At 48.1% G+C, this 16,396-nt stretch overlaps 1 protein-coding gene and 2 long non-coding RNA genes across 6 annotated transcripts in view; 1 reads left to right on the top strand and 2 right to left on the bottom strand.

Annotated features, from left to right (window-relative positions):
- Positions 1–1,147: 1,147 nt before the first annotated feature.
- On the top strand, positions 1,148–10,934 carry LOC126502973 (uncharacterized). The gene is made up of 3 exons (XR_007592124.1): positions 1,148–1,234; positions 1,375–7,363; positions 10,809–10,934. It is a non-coding gene; the product is annotated as an uncharacterized lncRNA (long non-coding RNA).
- LOC126502971 (uncharacterized) lies at positions 4,107–10,928 on the bottom strand. 4 transcript variants are annotated; one of them, XR_007592121.1, is made up of 4 exons: positions 10,806–10,928; positions 9,878–10,600; positions 9,454–9,560; positions 6,270–7,378 (listed from the first exon to the last, which is right to left on the bottom strand). It is a non-coding gene; the product is annotated as an uncharacterized lncRNA (long non-coding RNA). The 4 variants fall into 4 exon arrangements; XR_007592123.1 differs by having other exon boundaries at positions 10,835–10,904; XR_007592122.1 differs by lacking the exon at positions 6,270–7,378 and adding an exon at positions 4,107–4,361 and having other exon boundaries at positions 9,878–10,813.
- A 4,189-nt stretch (positions 10,935–15,123) lies between the features above and the next one.
- LOC126502602 (translation initiation factor IF-2-like) overlaps positions 15,124–16,396 on the bottom strand; it is a 12,405-nt gene continuing 11,132 nt past the window's right edge. The window contains exon 3 of the mRNA XM_050143763.1: positions 15,124–16,364. Coding sequence (XP_049999720.1) covers positions 15,534–16,364 — 831 coding nt within the window. The 3' untranslated portion in view covers positions 15,124–15,533. The remainder of the gene's footprint in view (positions 16,365–16,396) is intronic.

A 16,396-nucleotide genomic window follows, 5' to 3' on the forward strand; every position in this document is an offset into this window, starting at 1 on the left:
ATCCCCAAGTATCAGTATGGGCCGAAAAACTCCCGCAAGGGCCTGCAAGGCAGCTGCCCTCAGGCCCTGGGCTGCTTCCCAGCCCTGCTGGGGACAAAGGATGCAGAGGCCAGCTTTCATTTTGTTGCCCTGTCGTCCGGGACCAGAATGATCACAAGGCCCTAGGGAGGCTGGGAACACAGAGGTGGTGGGGATGGGCAGTACGCTCAAGCTGCTGCCAGGACCCATGTTTCTGTGAACGTGATCATTCTCACTGTCTTTGTGGGCTCGGGTCTTTGGCCCTGACTGCTTACCTTTGCAAGGCTCTCTTCTGGACTCACGGCTCTAGATGGGGCCTCGCGGTGGCTCACATGTGCCTCTGCCCCACGCTAATGACTGCTCTTCGGGAAGATGCACCTTCCCTTCACATTTGCAAGTCCAAACATAACTCATCCTTCAAGCTCAGCTCAGACGCCAGTCTGTGAAGCAGCCAAGAGCGAACAAAAGAACCGCCAATGCTTAAACTAGAAAGGCGTGGTTCTTCACTCGCAGGAAGTTCCTTACTCCAGCAAGGAGTCAGCTCCCTGACTCAGTGTCGTGGTTTGGAATACAGTCTTGGTAGAGCTTGGGGCTTGACCACTTATTTTCTTCTCCTTCTCCTTCTTTTCCTTCTTCTTCATGATTTATTCTTTTTATTGTATGTGCATTGTTTTGCCTACATTTAGACCTGTGTGAGAGTGTCAAGTCACTTCAAGCTGAATTACAGACAGGTGTGAGCCGCCACGTGGGCTCTGGGGATTGAACCGGGTCCTCTGGAAGAGCAGTCAGCGCTCTTAACTGCTGAGCCATGTCTCCAGCCTGGGGCTTGACTTCTTGATCATAAGACAACTACTACAGTTCAAAGATATTCCTGAATGCAAGGCATGCGGCGGATGCTAGGAATGGTAAACTAACAAGCCAGGGACCAAAGCTCTAGAGGATTAGAAACCAAAAGGGATCCAACGGGGCCATGTTTTACAGACCCTGGGTGAAGACACAGAAGGAGAGCAGCTAGAGCTTCCTGGCCCAAGCCGGTCAGGTCCAGTCAGCAGATGGTGGCTGGAATCTGAAACCAAGGTGCCTGCCCCGTCTCCCTGTGTCTCCCTTTCCAAGCTTACAGCAGATGTGGAGATGACTGTGCTCAGAAGATGCTAATAAGGGACCACAAGCTGTCATAAGGAGCCAGCTAGTAAGGACGGGAGAGATGGCTCAGAAGGTAAAGCACTTACATAAGGACTTAAGAGCCTAGGCTCAGCCCCTGGAGCTTATGTTAAGAAAAGAAATGAAAACAAAAACAAAAACAAAAACAAAAAAAGCAAAAAAAAAAAAAAAAACCCTGTTATGTTGTAACCGCAGCACTGAGAGGAGAGTCAGTCACTGGCCGCCCAGTCTAGCCTACTTGGGGAGTCTTAAGCCAAGGAAGGGCGGATGAAACCTGAGGAATGACAGCCAAGATTGTCTTCTGGCCTCCAGATACAAAGAAAGCAAAAGAAGAAAAAGCCCCCATCAAGTATTTCAGACTTTGCAGCTCAGATTTCTTTCAGATAGCCTTGTTGTTTTTTTTTTCTGTTCTGTTTTGTTTTGCCATCTGATTTCTCAATTTTTTAAGAAGGCAAGCCCCCTCCTCAGCTAGACGGAGCCGCTGCTGCCTAGCATGCTCTGGTTCTCCTTGGAGTGTCCGAAGCCCTCCCTGGGCCTCTATCCTGAGAAAGCTCTGTTGGCCATGGTTCTACAAAGACCTATCTCCTGAGTGGAGTCCCCTGACTGTTCTCAGAGCTGGAAGAGCAGGCATATTTGTGTGTGACTAAAGGCCACTTGGACACTGGGCATGGATCTGACCGGTCCCATGCAGGCTGATATTCATGCCCTGCTTCTCCTGACCTCCTGCAGTTACTGCAGACAGAGAAGACAACCCCGAACAGTGCTGAAGATGCCTGCTGTATGCTATGTAGGAAAGTGAGAATTTCCACCATCTGACCCTCAGCAGCACATAGTAGCAGATTCTTTTCTGGTCACTGATCCTCAAACTTTGTCCCATAGAAGAACGGGGAATTCTGGGTCGAAGGAAGTCCTTCGGGCCTTCATGGTTGGTAGGGGAGGCTTCTCCTGCAGGCTGAGAAGGCACTGAGGGACCCAATGTGAGTGATAGTTCATTTGAACTGGGGTAGGGCTGCTGCCTAGGTGCCTTGCCATGATGGTCGGACACCAGAGAAAGTGGCCAATGAAAGCCGTGGCTTTGTCTCTAAGAGGAGAACACACAGTGTGCATTTGATGGGAGGCAGGTAAAAGAGCATGAGAGGAGGCAATGGCAGTACAGGACCTGCAGAGTGAGGTGGGCGGGTGTGTGTGTGTGTGTGTGTCAGGCATTCCCCAAAGAGAGCAACGGATTCCAAGGGCCAAAAATGAGGTGTGAGAAAAGAGGCCTTGAAGGGCTGTCCAAGAAACAGAGGAGGTTTTAGGTAGATGGCTTTATGGGAGCTGTGTTAGCTCTCCATCACTGGAGAGAGTACACATCACAAAATGCCTGAGAAAACCAGCTTGCTAGAAGGGAAGACTTACTGGCTGTGAATGCAGTGCCTGCAGAGGCCAGAAGAAGGCATCAGATATCGTATAACTGAAGTTATGAGTGGTTGTGAGCCCCTGTGTGGGTGCTAGGAACTGAACCTGAGACCTCTGGAAGAGCAGCCAGTGTTCTTAACTGCTGAGTCATCTCTCCATCCCCTGCAATATGTATTTTAAGGAGTAATTTTTGGATACATTTGCCAAGAGAGCAAAAGTTTCTAAGTCATATATATATATACATATACATATATATGTATGCAGACTCACACACTAAAAGACTAGATGGTCATTTTGGAAAAAGTTTTTGGTCTTGTGGATGGTGATATCAATAGAAAGGCCAGGAAAGAGACCCTGGGACTGTTGTCTGGGTCAAGAGGAGTATCTGTGAGTAGGCAGTGTACACTGGATTTTCTGGAAGCAGAAGTTGAAAATTTGGGTTGCAAGAAACCTAAGTTGCCCAGCATTGTCCACAAGAGGACCCATATGGGGCTGAGGGTAAGTGGCTTGGGAGAGACACGGCTGTGGAAGCCTACAGGATCTGGTGGCTGGAAGCTGATGAGGCCCTGGGACAGTCGGCCCAACTTTAAAAGAAAATCTGGGCTGGCAATATCTGTGTCAACCTCTGCATTTCTTCCTTTCATACTAGCCAGTGCCCGTTGAAATGGGGCTACCTCTTCTGTTAGCCAGGTTGGGGTAACAGGGACTGAGTTTACTCTGCCTCTTGAAACAGTAGCAAAAACAAAACATAACAAGCAATCCTTTTAAAGGCACTGTATCTATGTTCACCAGTGACAATTCCTGGACAGAAAACAAACAAGGACAGAGGGAGTTCGTGCAAGTTGTGACAGACTCCCTGAGTTCCAGAGATAGAGCTGAGAGTCTGGGGAGACTGAAGCATTGAAGCACACAGGAGGAGCCCAGAGAGAAGGCAGGGACAACGTGCTGCGTCTGTCACAGGTCTGTGAGGAAAGGGAGCACAGAGAAGATAGAGCAAGCTTGCAGCGATGCCTGTCCCCACCGCAGTTCATGGAAAGCTCTGAACCTGTACATCCTGGGACACACTCGAGGGGTCTTATTTTAGTAGTGGAAATAACCAGCCCTATGCTGACCACTGCTCTGTCCCTCACAAACCACTTCTGGGTCACTCAACTACATCCCAGGACAAAATGTAGGAATGCAAAAATACCCAGCATCCAAAGGAGTCAAATTTACTGTGTCTGGCATCTAATCAAAGATAATCAGGCAGGCTACGAAGTAGGAAAACATGAGGACAATAACCCTAGGCTCACAGCCAAGTCGGAAGAGACAGATGGTAGAATTCACAGGCAAAGACATTAAGAATTGTAGCTAGGGGTTGGGGAGCTAGTTCCTCAGACAAAGGCACTTGCTGTCAAGCTTGGCCACTTGAGTGGTCAGAAACCATATGATGAAGGGAATGGACACAGTAACTTTTCCTCTGACCTCCACATGTGTCATGGCATATAGGTGCCCCCACCATACACACAACAAATAAATAAAACATAATATACTCAAACATTATTATAATTGCACCGCATACATTTTCAAACAGTAGCTGGAGACACAAGAGATAAATATCTAGGTGGAGGGCTGGAGAGACGCTTGTAACGTGGTCACAGAGCTCACTGTGCAAGCCTGAGAACCGGAAGTTCAGATCCTCAGCACCCACATAAAGCCAGGTACCGTGGCATGTGCCTGTAACTCCAATGCTGGGGTGGGGCCAAGACAAGCAGATCCTGGGGCTCAGTGGTCAGCCAGTCCTGCTGGAATAGAAAGTTCTACATTTAGTAAGAGATCCTCTCTCAAATAATAAGGTGACGAGTAACTAGGAAAGATACCAAATATGTTCTGGCTTTGCACATACACACATAGGCAAGTACGCCTGCACACACACACACACACATACATGCATATATCACACACACACAGACATTATACTTACACATGATGCCCCTCTTCACAAAAATTTAGGTTGAGAATTTTTGTTTTATTTTTTTTTTATGAAAACTACAGTGTTTTGAAAAATACACAGAATGGGGCTAACAGCACGTCAGATACTGTAAGAGAAAAGAAGGACAAACTTGAAAATATAACAATAGAAATTACACAGGATAAAACAAAGAAAAGCAGGGGTTTTTGTTTTTGTTGGACTAGATTGTCAGTGAGCTGTAGAGTGACTGCAAATGTCCCAAATACATGGATGCACAATCTGGTATCTCTTCTTGTCATGTGACTTTTTGCCTCTTAACAATTATCAGTGTATATGGAGTCGCTGAAGAAAAAGATAGAACTGACAGAAAATTATTTTAAGAAAAACATGGCCAAAAGTTCTCCAAATGTAAAACCTGACAAACCACTAAATATGCTGATGTGTTTCCTCGTGACGGTGGTGTGTGTGATATGCACACGTGTGTACGTGCTTGTACGTGTGCATGCATATGCAGGCCAGAGGCTGGCATTGGTTGTCTTTCTCTACCACATCTCACCTTATTTTTTGAGACGGTCCCACACTAAACTCAGAATTTACCAGTTCAGCAAGACTGACTGCCCAATGAGCTGCAGGGACCCTCCTGTCTCCATCATCCTAGTGCTGGGAGTATAGGTGCATACCACCAAATACAAACTTTTTTGTTGTTGTTTTGGTTTTTTAAGACAGGGTTTCTTTGTGTAGCCCTGATGTCCTGGAACTCGCTTTGTAGACTAGGCTGGCCTCAAACTCACAGAGATCTACCTGCATCTGCCTCTCAAGCACTTGGATTAAATTCGTGTGCCACTACACCAGGCTCTAATTTGGACTTTTAAAAAAGATGTATATGAGTACTGGGATTTGAACTCACATACTCATGCTTCTGTGGCAAGCAAGCTCTTTACCAACGGAGCCATCCTCTCAATGCCCCCACATTGGCTTTAATGAAACATTTGGTGATAGAACTCAGTACTTCCTCAAGTCCTAATGGTGATGCTCATTTTCTTCTCTGGGACAATTTGATCCATAACGCCCACTGTGTGCTGAAAGTTAGTGCGTTTTCACGTGATGTGAATCGGGGAACTGGGAGGAGGGGATGCTGGACAACACACTCTGTGGCTCTGCCAGGATGTTCTCTGAAAAGGTTAAGAATCGACTTTTATGAATTTTATTAAGAAGCCAGGTGGTGATGGTACACGCCTTTCATCCCAGCACTTGGGAGGCAGAGGCAGGAGGATCCCTGTGTTTTCAAGGCCAGCCTGGTCTACAGAGCAAGTTCCAGGACAGCTAGAGCTGTTAGAATGAGAAACCCTGTCTCAGGGGCAAGGGGTGGGTGGGTGCATGGGTGGAAAATTTTGTAAAGAGATCGGAGATTTAATTCAACCTCACCTCCAGGGCTGAGGGTGACTCAGCTCACTTGGCCCCACAAGTCAGATATGAGTTCTTGAATATTCTAATTTAGAAACTCCCCTATAAAGACTGAGTCTCATCTGAATGGGACACATGCCAACAGAGCCAGCCCCTCAGATTCCAGTAAGAATTGGTTTAACTCACCAGACTACTTTGTTAAACAAGCAATCCAGTGTTGGAACTGTCCCTTCTTTCTGTGGCCCAGTTTGCAGACTGCAATCATTCAGCAATGTTTTATGTTTTCATACTTTTGTAATTTAATCATAATTACTTGATTTCATTTTCTACTTTTACATATTTATTTTTTATTGGGTTTTTCAATTCAGGGTTTCTTTATATAGTCTTAGTTGTCCTGGAACTCTCTCTGTAGACCAGCCTGGCCTCGAACTCACAGAGATCTGCTGGGCTCCTGAGTGCTGGGATTAAAGGCATAGGCCACAAACCACATGGCAATTTTATTTTTTAAAGCTTGCTATGGGTTAATATCTACATTAGATTCTACATTCCAGTGGAAAAATCTTTCAGTATTTAGTAATTTTCAGTATGTAATATTTACTGAGATTTTGTAAATACCATATCAATATAGTTTTATGTCATTGAACAGAAAACAAAATAAACTTCTGACATCAAAGCAACAAAAAGGTTTTCAAGCTGGGTGGTGGTGGCACATGTCTTTAATCCCAGCACTTAGGAAGCAGAGAGGCTGGTGAATCTCTGAGTTTGAGGCCAGCCTGGTCTACAGAGTGAGTTTCAGGACATCTGGGGCTACACAGAGAAACCCTGTCTCAAAAAACCACACAAAACCAAATCAGAACAAGACAAAACAACTTTTCCAAGTTTAATGAAAATGTAAACTCACATCCATAAATACAGTGTTGTGGTTTGAATATGAAATGTCTCCCACAGGCTCGTGTTTTGGACACTTGGTCTCCAGCTGGTGGCTCTGTTTGGGAAGGTTCTGGAAACTTTAGGAAGTGGAGGCTTGCTGTAAGTATGCTATTGGGGGAAGATTTTGAGATTTAAAGCTTGACATACATTTGTGTGTGTGTGTGTATGTGTGTGTGCGCATGCCTATGATGTGTGTCTGTGTCTGCCTCTGTCTCTCATGATGAAGGAAGGCTTTTCTCTCACAGAGGAACAAACATAAGGAAGTATCATATTTCTCCTTAGAAACAATATAAACAAGAAGACAATGGAATAAAACTCATAAAAACATGAAGTGAAGAGGATCTCTACCTAGAATTCTGTGCTGCCATGAAGAGAACATTGAAAAAGGGAAGTGAAATAAAGACATTCCCAGATACACTAAGTGGAAAGAATCCATTGCTAGCGGAACAAGAATGTCAAAAGTCGTCCTTCGGCTGGAGGCGATCTGGATCTGCACAAAAGGTGAGGAGCGCCAGCCTGGAAGGTAGGAGCAGAAGGATACAACTGTTTTTGTATGATTTAAATATTCAACGGACTGCTTAAAAATGACAGCACGTGGTGGAGTTTAGAAACTGTATGTATCCAAATGTACGATAATAGACAAGGACCCGGATGGGTGACACGTCAGTACACTAAGTCACACGGGTGACATGTCAGTACACTACTCTAAGTCACACAGGTGACATGTCAGTACACTAAATCACACGGGTGACATGTCAGTACACTAAGTCACACGGGTGACACGTCAGTACACTACTCTAAGTCATAGGTTGTGTGTGGAAAGGTGTGGCGTCACCTGGTAGACTGGGGTGGATCAATGACGTATATATATCTGGGTACAAGAAGCTAGACGAAAAAGAGTATGATTTCCATTAATATAAATTCCCGCAACTGTGAAGTAGCATCTAATTAGAGAAAGCACATGAGTGAATGCTGGGGGAGGGAAGGTTGGGAATGGGTAAAGGGGTGCTGGAGAGTTAGCTCAGCAGTTAAGAGCTCTTGCTCTTGCGGAGGACCTGGTGTGGTAGTGTGGATGTAATTGGTCCCCAAAAGCTCATAGGGAGAGGCACTATCAGGAGGTGTGGATTTGCTGGAGTGGGTATGGCCTTTTCAGAGGAAGTGTGTCACTGTGGGGTGGCTTTGAGGTCTCTTTCGCTTAAGTTTAGCCCAGTGTCACAAACCATTTCCTATCACCTCTAAGATGTCAGACTCTCAGCTAGATGTCTCAGCACCATGTCTACCTGCACACTGCTGTGTCTCACCATGCTGATAACTGACTGAATCTCTGAACTGTAAGGGAGACATCCCAATTAAATGCTTTACTTTCTAAGAGTTGCTGCGAGCATGGAGTCTCTTCACAGCAACAGAAACCCTAACTATGACACCTGGCTTCGTTCCCAGCACCCACACTGTGGCTCCCGACTCCAGCTCCAGGAGATCTTACTCCTGTCTTCTGTCCTCCATGGGCCTCGGGCATGCATGTGGTACACATATGTACTTGTAGGCAAACGCTCATACAATTTTTTAAAGGGCATGGAGACATTTTTGGGAACGATAGGTATGTCTGTTGATAAGTTTGATTGTGGTTTCAAAACATCAAATGAGATTTGTTTGGGTTTGGTTTTTTTGTTTTTTTTTTTAAGATAGGGTTTCTCTGTGTAACAGCCCTGACTGTCTTGGAACTCACTCTGTAGATCAGGCTGTCCTCAAACTCACAGAGATCCACCTGCCTCTGCCTCCCAAGTGCATGTGCCTCCACCGCCTGGCACAAATCATTTTTAAAATGACATGAGCTTTTACATATCAATTTTACTCCAAAGGGCAGCTTTAAAGACAGTTTAAAGGACGTGAAGAGTCAAGCTTACTGAACTTGACTAAGCACATACATATTATCAGTAAATGAAGTATAGCCAGCCTGCCTGCCCTTCCTCCCTAGCTCCCTCGCTCCCTCCCTCCCTCCCTCCTTCCTTCATAGTTCTAGCAGGTCATATATTCTATGACGGCAATGCAGTGTACCCATGAGCAAGACAGAGTTCCTGCTCAAGACAATTTAGGCCCTCACTGTGTTCACCCTGAGTCCTGACATCAATGTAGATGCTGCCAAACCCGCCTTTTTGCCCCATTGCTAGGGCTCCCCCTCATCTCTGGCCTGACTGCAGTGGTGGCTCCAATGGGGCCCACTCTGCTTCACTACAGAGCCGGAGCTGCCAGTTAGCAAGTTAGACCTGATCTGCCCCTTGCTCCCCACGCTGTGACAGAGTTTACACAGAACACCACAATATTCTTATTGTACTGTTTTGAACTATGATTCAAATTCACATCAAATGAGATCGCCGTGTGTTTGCGAGATAGTAGGGTGCATATACATTAACCTTCCTTTTTCTGTGCTTTGCTGCTGATGGTTTCAACTGCAATCTGAAAATAGTGAAGGGAAAAAAAAATCCACCAACGGCTCCTAAGTTTTAAAGTGGGCAACCATGCTGACACATTCCATACCACCCTGGGCGTGATTATCCCTTTGCCCGCGTGGACACTCTGTGTCCACGACCTACCTGTTAGTCCCTTTGCGGCATCTCAGCCATCACGGCAGACTGTTGTGGTACTGCAGTACTTCTGTCCGAGAAACCCTGCTTTTACTCAGCGATGGCCCCACAAGAAGCTGCAAAGGACTTTCTTTAGTTACCATTGCAAGCTAATTAGCCAGTATTGCAACAACAGGGAAGATGAGCACAGTTAGGCATTTAGAGAGTGGCCACCCTTTCGTAACGTGTGCTGTGATTGTCTTACTTTATTGTTGTTATTCTTATTTTGCTTAATTTGCCATTGGTAAGTACACCTTACCAATAGTACACCTAGGGTTGGATACAATATCCAGTTTCAGGCTCTCCTGTGGGTGGCAGAACATATCTCCTTGCTTATAAATCGAGGAGCACATTGTGACAGAGGGGAAAGGGAGGAACTTGTTAAAGTGCTTACCGCACACCTGGCCCGGTGCCTGGGTCTGCATCTCCAGCATCTCACTTACTAGTCTTCGGATCCAAGAATCTTTCTCCACAAGGCAAGAAACTGAAATGCAGGGCTCACCGCTGCTACAGGACAAGATCCCTGTGATTCTTCATGGCTTGCCATGACTGTACTTCCCCCTGCCTTTGCTGTCTATATCAGGGAAGGCCTGACCTTTGAACTTCAGGGATGAACTGTAGACCATGAGTCCAGTGAATCAGGCAGGATGATGTTGACTATAGACAACCCAGAGTGGAAGATCTTGGTTTTGCTGTTATTTTTGGTTTGTTTTTAAGACTATTACCTGGGGAATATCCTAGGTCTCATCTTCTTCAAAATATTTGGGTAATTTCTTCTGTTATTCTTTCAATAAGGATCTGCATTTGGTTATAGCAGAAGTAGATGATGGGGTGAGTGGGGGGAGGGGGGGAGGGTTTCTGACTTAATGTCTCCGGGTAGCAAGTGGAAGGAGGTTGGCTTGGGAGATCCGGACGCTCCCCACTCTGAGGCCTCAACACATTGTAATCGTCCCACAGGTTAGAAAGACCGCTGATCCACACAGGCAACTGGTCCACGGTTCTATGGGTGAACAGGAAGGGCAGGGGTCCAAACTTATCCCAGAGGTACTACCAGCTTTGAGCCGCATTCCTGGAAGCTCCATCCCAGGATGTCTGCATCGGCTTCTACTGCACCCAACTGTAAAGGAAACAGGAAATGAATGTAATATTTTTAGCTGCCCCAAAGAATCAGGGTTCCCTGGGTAGGACCGTTGACAAATAGATCCCGGGCAGATGGCCAGCAGTGCCTGCATGCCTTGGGCCTCCTAGCCTAGAAGCAAGCGTGTGGCCTCCTGCTATCTCCCGGGATATCTTTCCTAAGGAGAAACTCTCGTTCCCTTCACCAGAAACAGGCTCGTCTGGAACTTTCTACCAGTCGACCACCGCCACACGTGCTGGACTGGAGACACAGGCAGAATGGTTGCTTACGGCATCCATCGCAGGAGGACTGCCTCGCGAGAGGGGGAGCTGGAGCTCTCCGCCTTGGAGTGGCTCCAGCTGGCCTCCTCCAGGCTTCGCGCCAGTCTTACAGCACATGAGGCGGCTGTGCTGAAACACCGGAACACAGAGCAGTTACTGCACCAGGACATGGCTGACTTGAGGAGGCTCCTGTTGGGCATTCGCGCCAAGGCCAAAGTGTCCAGAGGAACAGACATCACTGACTAGGTCCTGTCTGAGTGTGTGCTGGACCCGGGGCCTGGCTCTGGGAGCCCTAGGCAGCAGGCTGGGGAGGGCAAGGGCAGGGCGTGGGTGGACCGTGCAGCGCTGAAGGAAGTTCTGTGTCCCACAGTGCCGGCTCCCTACCAAAGTCCGAGGAAGCTGCCTGGTTTACCCGACCCACCTTCAGCCTCCTCTACTTCCTCTGCTAAGGTGTCCTCTGAGCAGGAAAGTGGGTTTGGGGTCATGGAATCCATGGTGTAAAGTCCTGTTTGGGGCTCCAGAATGTCAACAACTTTGATTATTTTGGCTGCAATTAGAAAGTAGCTACATTTCAACTCCTGGGGGAGGGGGGGGCGTTCTCTCCACGTCGTGAGTTCTCTCTCCATACGGGTCATCCAGCTGGTAACTGTTATCCAAGGCTTCCTCTTTTGTAGGGGAAACCTACTTAATTATGAAGAAGCTCCCTACCGCTTCTTCCTTCTTCTCTTTCTCCTCCTCCCTCCCTCTCCCCCTCCCCCTCCCCTCCCCTCCCCCTTCTCTCTCTCTGTCTCTCTCTGTCTCTGTCTCTCTCTCTCTGTCTCTCTCTCTCTCTCTGTCTCTCTCTCTGTCTCTCTCTCTCTCTGTCTCTCTCTCTCTCTCTCTGTCTCTCTCTCTCTCTCTCTCTCTCTCTCTCTCTCTCTCTCTCTCTCTCTCTCTCTCTCTCTCTCTCTCTCTCTCTCTCTCTCTGTCTCTCTCTCTCTCTCTCTCTCGACAGGCTGGAACTAGGTCTGTAGTCCAGGATGGACCTGAACCCACACACAGAGCTCCATCTGCCTCTGCTGAGATTAAAGGCACATTGCCACCACACCCGGCATAGCTTTCTGCTTGTTAAGGAGACTTCAGCACCCTGAAAATGCTGGACCTGCTCGCATGATCTGGTGGTGGTATAGATGAGTTCTTGGGCAACTCCACAGGATAGCAGGGGTGGGTGGGCGTTCTTTCCACATCGTGAGTTCTCTCTCCATTCGGGTCACCCAGCTTACTATACAAATTTTAACTCGGAGTGACAGACACAAAAATTACAAAAGGCCATGACTCCCCTAGAAAGGAAGCCTTTGGCTAGCTCTAGTGGCTTGCTCATTTTCCCATCACAATAATAACTTCAACATCATTAGGTACAGTGTTGTGAAAGACTTAGTTTATTTCTGGAACTAACTAGGAGAACTGAGACTTATCTTCTCGGAGACACGTTTGTCTCCTATTTCTATCTTTTAGGAGCAAACTCTGAGGTCAGTGAATTTAAATAACAGACCCAAGATCGCACAGTCATTTAAATGGTAAACTATATGCAAATCCACATCCACCAGGCCTGGGCTTGAGTTTTAGGCTATCCCAGAATCTATCCCCTTAAAGAACACTGTCACGGTTTTTTAGAGGAGTTCATTCTTTAATAGTCTGTCGATTTTCATTAAACACCTACCATGAAATTCAGTATTTGTGGAAGGCTTTGTGAGTGCTGGTTATGTACATGCATTGAATCACGTATCCCAGGATGGCCTTTAACTTGAACAAGGATGGCTTGAATCCTGCCTCCACTTCCCAAGTGCTGGGATTAAAGATGTGCACCATCTTGTTCAGTTTATGGGGTACAGATTTTATGTATTGATCCACTTTCCTGCCTGCCAGGCAAGTACTCCACCAACTGAATTTTGGGAGCCCTATAACGCAAGAGTAAATATGAGGATACCTGAGGTCTAAGGAAATCAGCAATATGTCTAAAGCCACAGTTAGCAGACGGTAGAAATGTGGATTCTTAACCTTCTTATGGCCATCCTCCTCCTAACTCTCTTCCCATTGGGCATGGCTCACAGAAACTCCAGGTAGTTCCTAGGGAGAGGGAAATGTGTCCGACACTTACTGGGGAAACGGTGCTGACGTCAATCCCAAAGCCTGGAGGAGAAAGACTACTGACCCAAATCATCATAGCCAAATTAATTAAAGCAAACTTTTTTATCCGTGCACACCGACTGTCTCTCCCTAAAAGCAGGGTTCAAGAGGACAGCATTACATGTGAGGAAGACAAGGTTTTTATAGTTCAGGGGTAGGGGGATTTCCAGATGGGAGATTTGGTGGACAAAAGAGGCAGGGTTACAGGAGCAGAACATAGCAAGGTGGTCATAACAAAGTAGTCACGACAGCCTTTTGAAACAAATAATAACCGGATAACATTCTCCTCTTAGCCAAGCCATGCCGTAACAGGGCCTCGGCGAGCTGCCTAAGAAGATCCAGCGTGTTAGTCGGCATTCACAGGGAAGCAGAACCACAATGCCCCCAACTGCTGACGGTTTAACTCACAACACTGCTTTATTGGGTCCAAACTTTATCCCAAGCCAGAGAGCATCAGCGTGTGAAGTGCATGTTCATTCTTGGCTCAAATGATTAGGAAGTCTAAGCAGTCCTACAATTTTCTTGAAAAAAAAAAAACAATTATTTTTTTAAAAAAATTTATTCAGTGAGTGTGGAGGTGAGAGGACAACTCAGCAGGAATCGGTTCTCTTCTACCGCAGATTCTGGGAACTGAACTTAGTCATCAGCCTTGGAGCAAGTGCCTTTGTCTGCTGAGCCATCTAGCTGGGCCAGTCCCACAGTTTTCCATGTGCAAGTTGGAAATGCTGGAAAGCTGCTGCTGGGCTAATCTGAGGGCCTGGGAGTCAGAAAGCAGAGAATTCAACCACCCTGTGTCCCTGGACTGCTTGGTTTATTTAAGCCCTGGATGGGTTAGACGAATTAGACATGGCCAGCTCACATTGAGGAAGCCCATTTATTTGTTTTTCCTCAGTTTACCAATTTAAATGCTAATCTCATCTAGAAATGTCCTCACAAAAATACCCAGAATATTATTTAAGAAGATATCTTGGTGCATGGTGTCTCCAACTGACACATTTAAATGAGCAATTATACCCAGGAATAAGGAAGGACAGAGTCTAACCTATGAAGAGGCAAGCTGATCATCCTGAAGTCAGGTAATGAATGTAGGATCAAAGGGGAACAGAAGACACAAAGACAAAGGGAATTTTAACAACGGAAGGGCTGAGGAAAGTGGCCAGAGAAATGTCTAGAAGCATGTATGCTTTATTTTGATAGTTTTGGTTACATATGCTGATTTGTTTGTCTAGTTTGAGAAAGTTGGAGGGAAGGAGAGTGGGAACAGAGATGTCAAAGAATCAGGGACACAGGTCTGGCTACTCCAAAACCTCAGCTGCAGGAGTTTGTTTATCTTTGGTTTCAATATACACCTAATTCTTTCTGGGCCCAGTGGGTTGCTTTTCCATGGGCTATTCCTATTTATTTTATAGGTCCCGATTCCCATAGTCTGGAATGCCCCTCAGGAAATCGAGGGAAAGCCCTTCCTCCTAGGAGAGAAACCAGAAACTTCACGCATTTTCAGTGACTTGGCTACATTTATGCAGTTTGAGTCTGTAATCACCTTCAAAGTAGGTTTCTGTTTACTACACACACACACACACACACACACACACACACAGAGGAGAGAGAGAGAGAGAGAGAGAGAGAGAGAGAGAGAGAGAGAGAGAGAGAGAGAGCCATATGTCTATGAAGGAAAGCCTACCGTGAGGAATCTAGTTTTGTCTAAAGATAAGTTTTTGCCATAGTTTTCTATATATTGTTTATAATGCTCTTTCTCACAGAATATCCCAAGGGTTGAAAGAAGCTCTTCCAAATCCTACCCATCCCACAAGCTCAAGTTCATTCCCTTCTTCTTGTAGACCCAAACCCTCCATCTTAACTCCTTAGCCATTTACTTCGGAAGAACAGGACAGCTGACAGTCTTGAGTTCATAATATAAGCACAGCACTCAAGTCTACAGTGAGATGTCCCCTGGCTGTATTGTAGAGAAGCGCTACGTTTTCTTTTCTTTTAAAACTGCACAAAGCTCCTAGAACCAACTAGTAAGAAACAGCTAAAGCACAGGTCTCGCGATTTTAAAGTCCTAGTCGGGAAAGTTTTAATAGGAATGGAGAAACACTTTTGCATTGATTTAAAAACAGGGTAACTAAGGGCTGTTTTAAAAGTTTTCGTACAAGAAAAATCAATACATGGGATGGAAAAAATAATAAAAGCGATAAAAGTTACACTCATAGGTAACATAACTCCTTATGTGACAGATGGGTGAGCCGAGGCTCAGAGCAGCTTTAGCACCCGGCTTCCGGGCCGCTGAGAGGGAAGATTCTGGGGGACCCAACACGTGAAAACCGCCCTGGGCGCTCCAGCACCTCCCGCCAGGCTGCTGGGCGAGCGACTAGCAGCCACGTGATGTGGCTTGTCCCTCATCGCGGAAGGCGGGACCGAGAGGACGGTCCTCTCCATTCTCCCGGTTCTCCAGTAGGGAAAGAGGAGCCGTCACGGTGGGCGGGCTAGACCCGCCTTCTCCGCGGCGGCCGCCCCGTGCGGGGCGGGCTCAGCCGCCACCCTCCAGTGGGGCGCGGGTGAGTCCCGACCGGCTGAGGCGAAAGGACGAGGCGCACGTCCGTCAAGAGGCTCTGCCAATGGGCACGCGCGCTGCCCGCGGCGCCCGCCCCCGCATCGGATTCCCGGCGCGCGCGTAGCCTTCCCTCCGGCTGCCGAGGCGGCGCCCGCCCGCGCTTCCATCCGGGTTCTCGCGCGCTGCTGTCCGGGCGCGGCGGTGGAGGGCCGCGGTGGGGAAAGGCCGGACCGTTCCCGCGGCGGCGGCAGGAGGCCTTCTCCGCGAGCCTGAGGTGGGTACCGCGGGCGAGAGGGCGAGCGCGGGGCCGTCGCCATTTTCCCGTCCTCCGACTCGCGGCCGCAGCGGGCGGGCGGACGGGCAGGAGGGAAGACTTGGGGGCTGGCACGCCGCACCCGGGGACCCGTGGGCTGCCCGGCTGCCTCGGGCAGGCGGCTGTCCCCGGCGCTGGCGGCGCGCCGAGGCTGCGGAGCGCGGGGTGCGGGCGGGGGAGGGGTGCCGCGTGGCCGCTGGCCTGCCCCAGCCCCCTCCGCTTCCCGCCCAGCTCCTCGGCGACCGGGCGGGGGAGGGGGTCATTCTTCACATTCCTCACCTCGCCCCTCCCCCCCGCTTCAATCAAACTTGCGGCGGGCGGAAGTCCCGCCCTCCGGCGCGCGCCGGTTGGCCGGGGCTGGCCTCCTGCTGTGGCGTGACTGGCTGCGGGCGGCGCCGTGCCCTGTGACGTCACTTCCGCCGTCAGGTTTGTGGGCCGGGGAGACCTTGGCTTTGGTGGTGGCGGTGGGGGGGGGGGGGGGG

The sequence above is a fragment of the Alexandromys fortis genome, unplaced genomic scaffold (genome assembly GCF_014885135.2).
Source record: "Alexandromys fortis isolate MF-2015 unplaced genomic scaffold, M_Fortis_MF-2015_v1.1 scaffold_1, whole genome shotgun sequence".
NCBI classification, from domain to species: domain Eukaryota; kingdom Metazoa; phylum Chordata; class Mammalia; order Rodentia; family Cricetidae; genus Alexandromys; species Alexandromys fortis.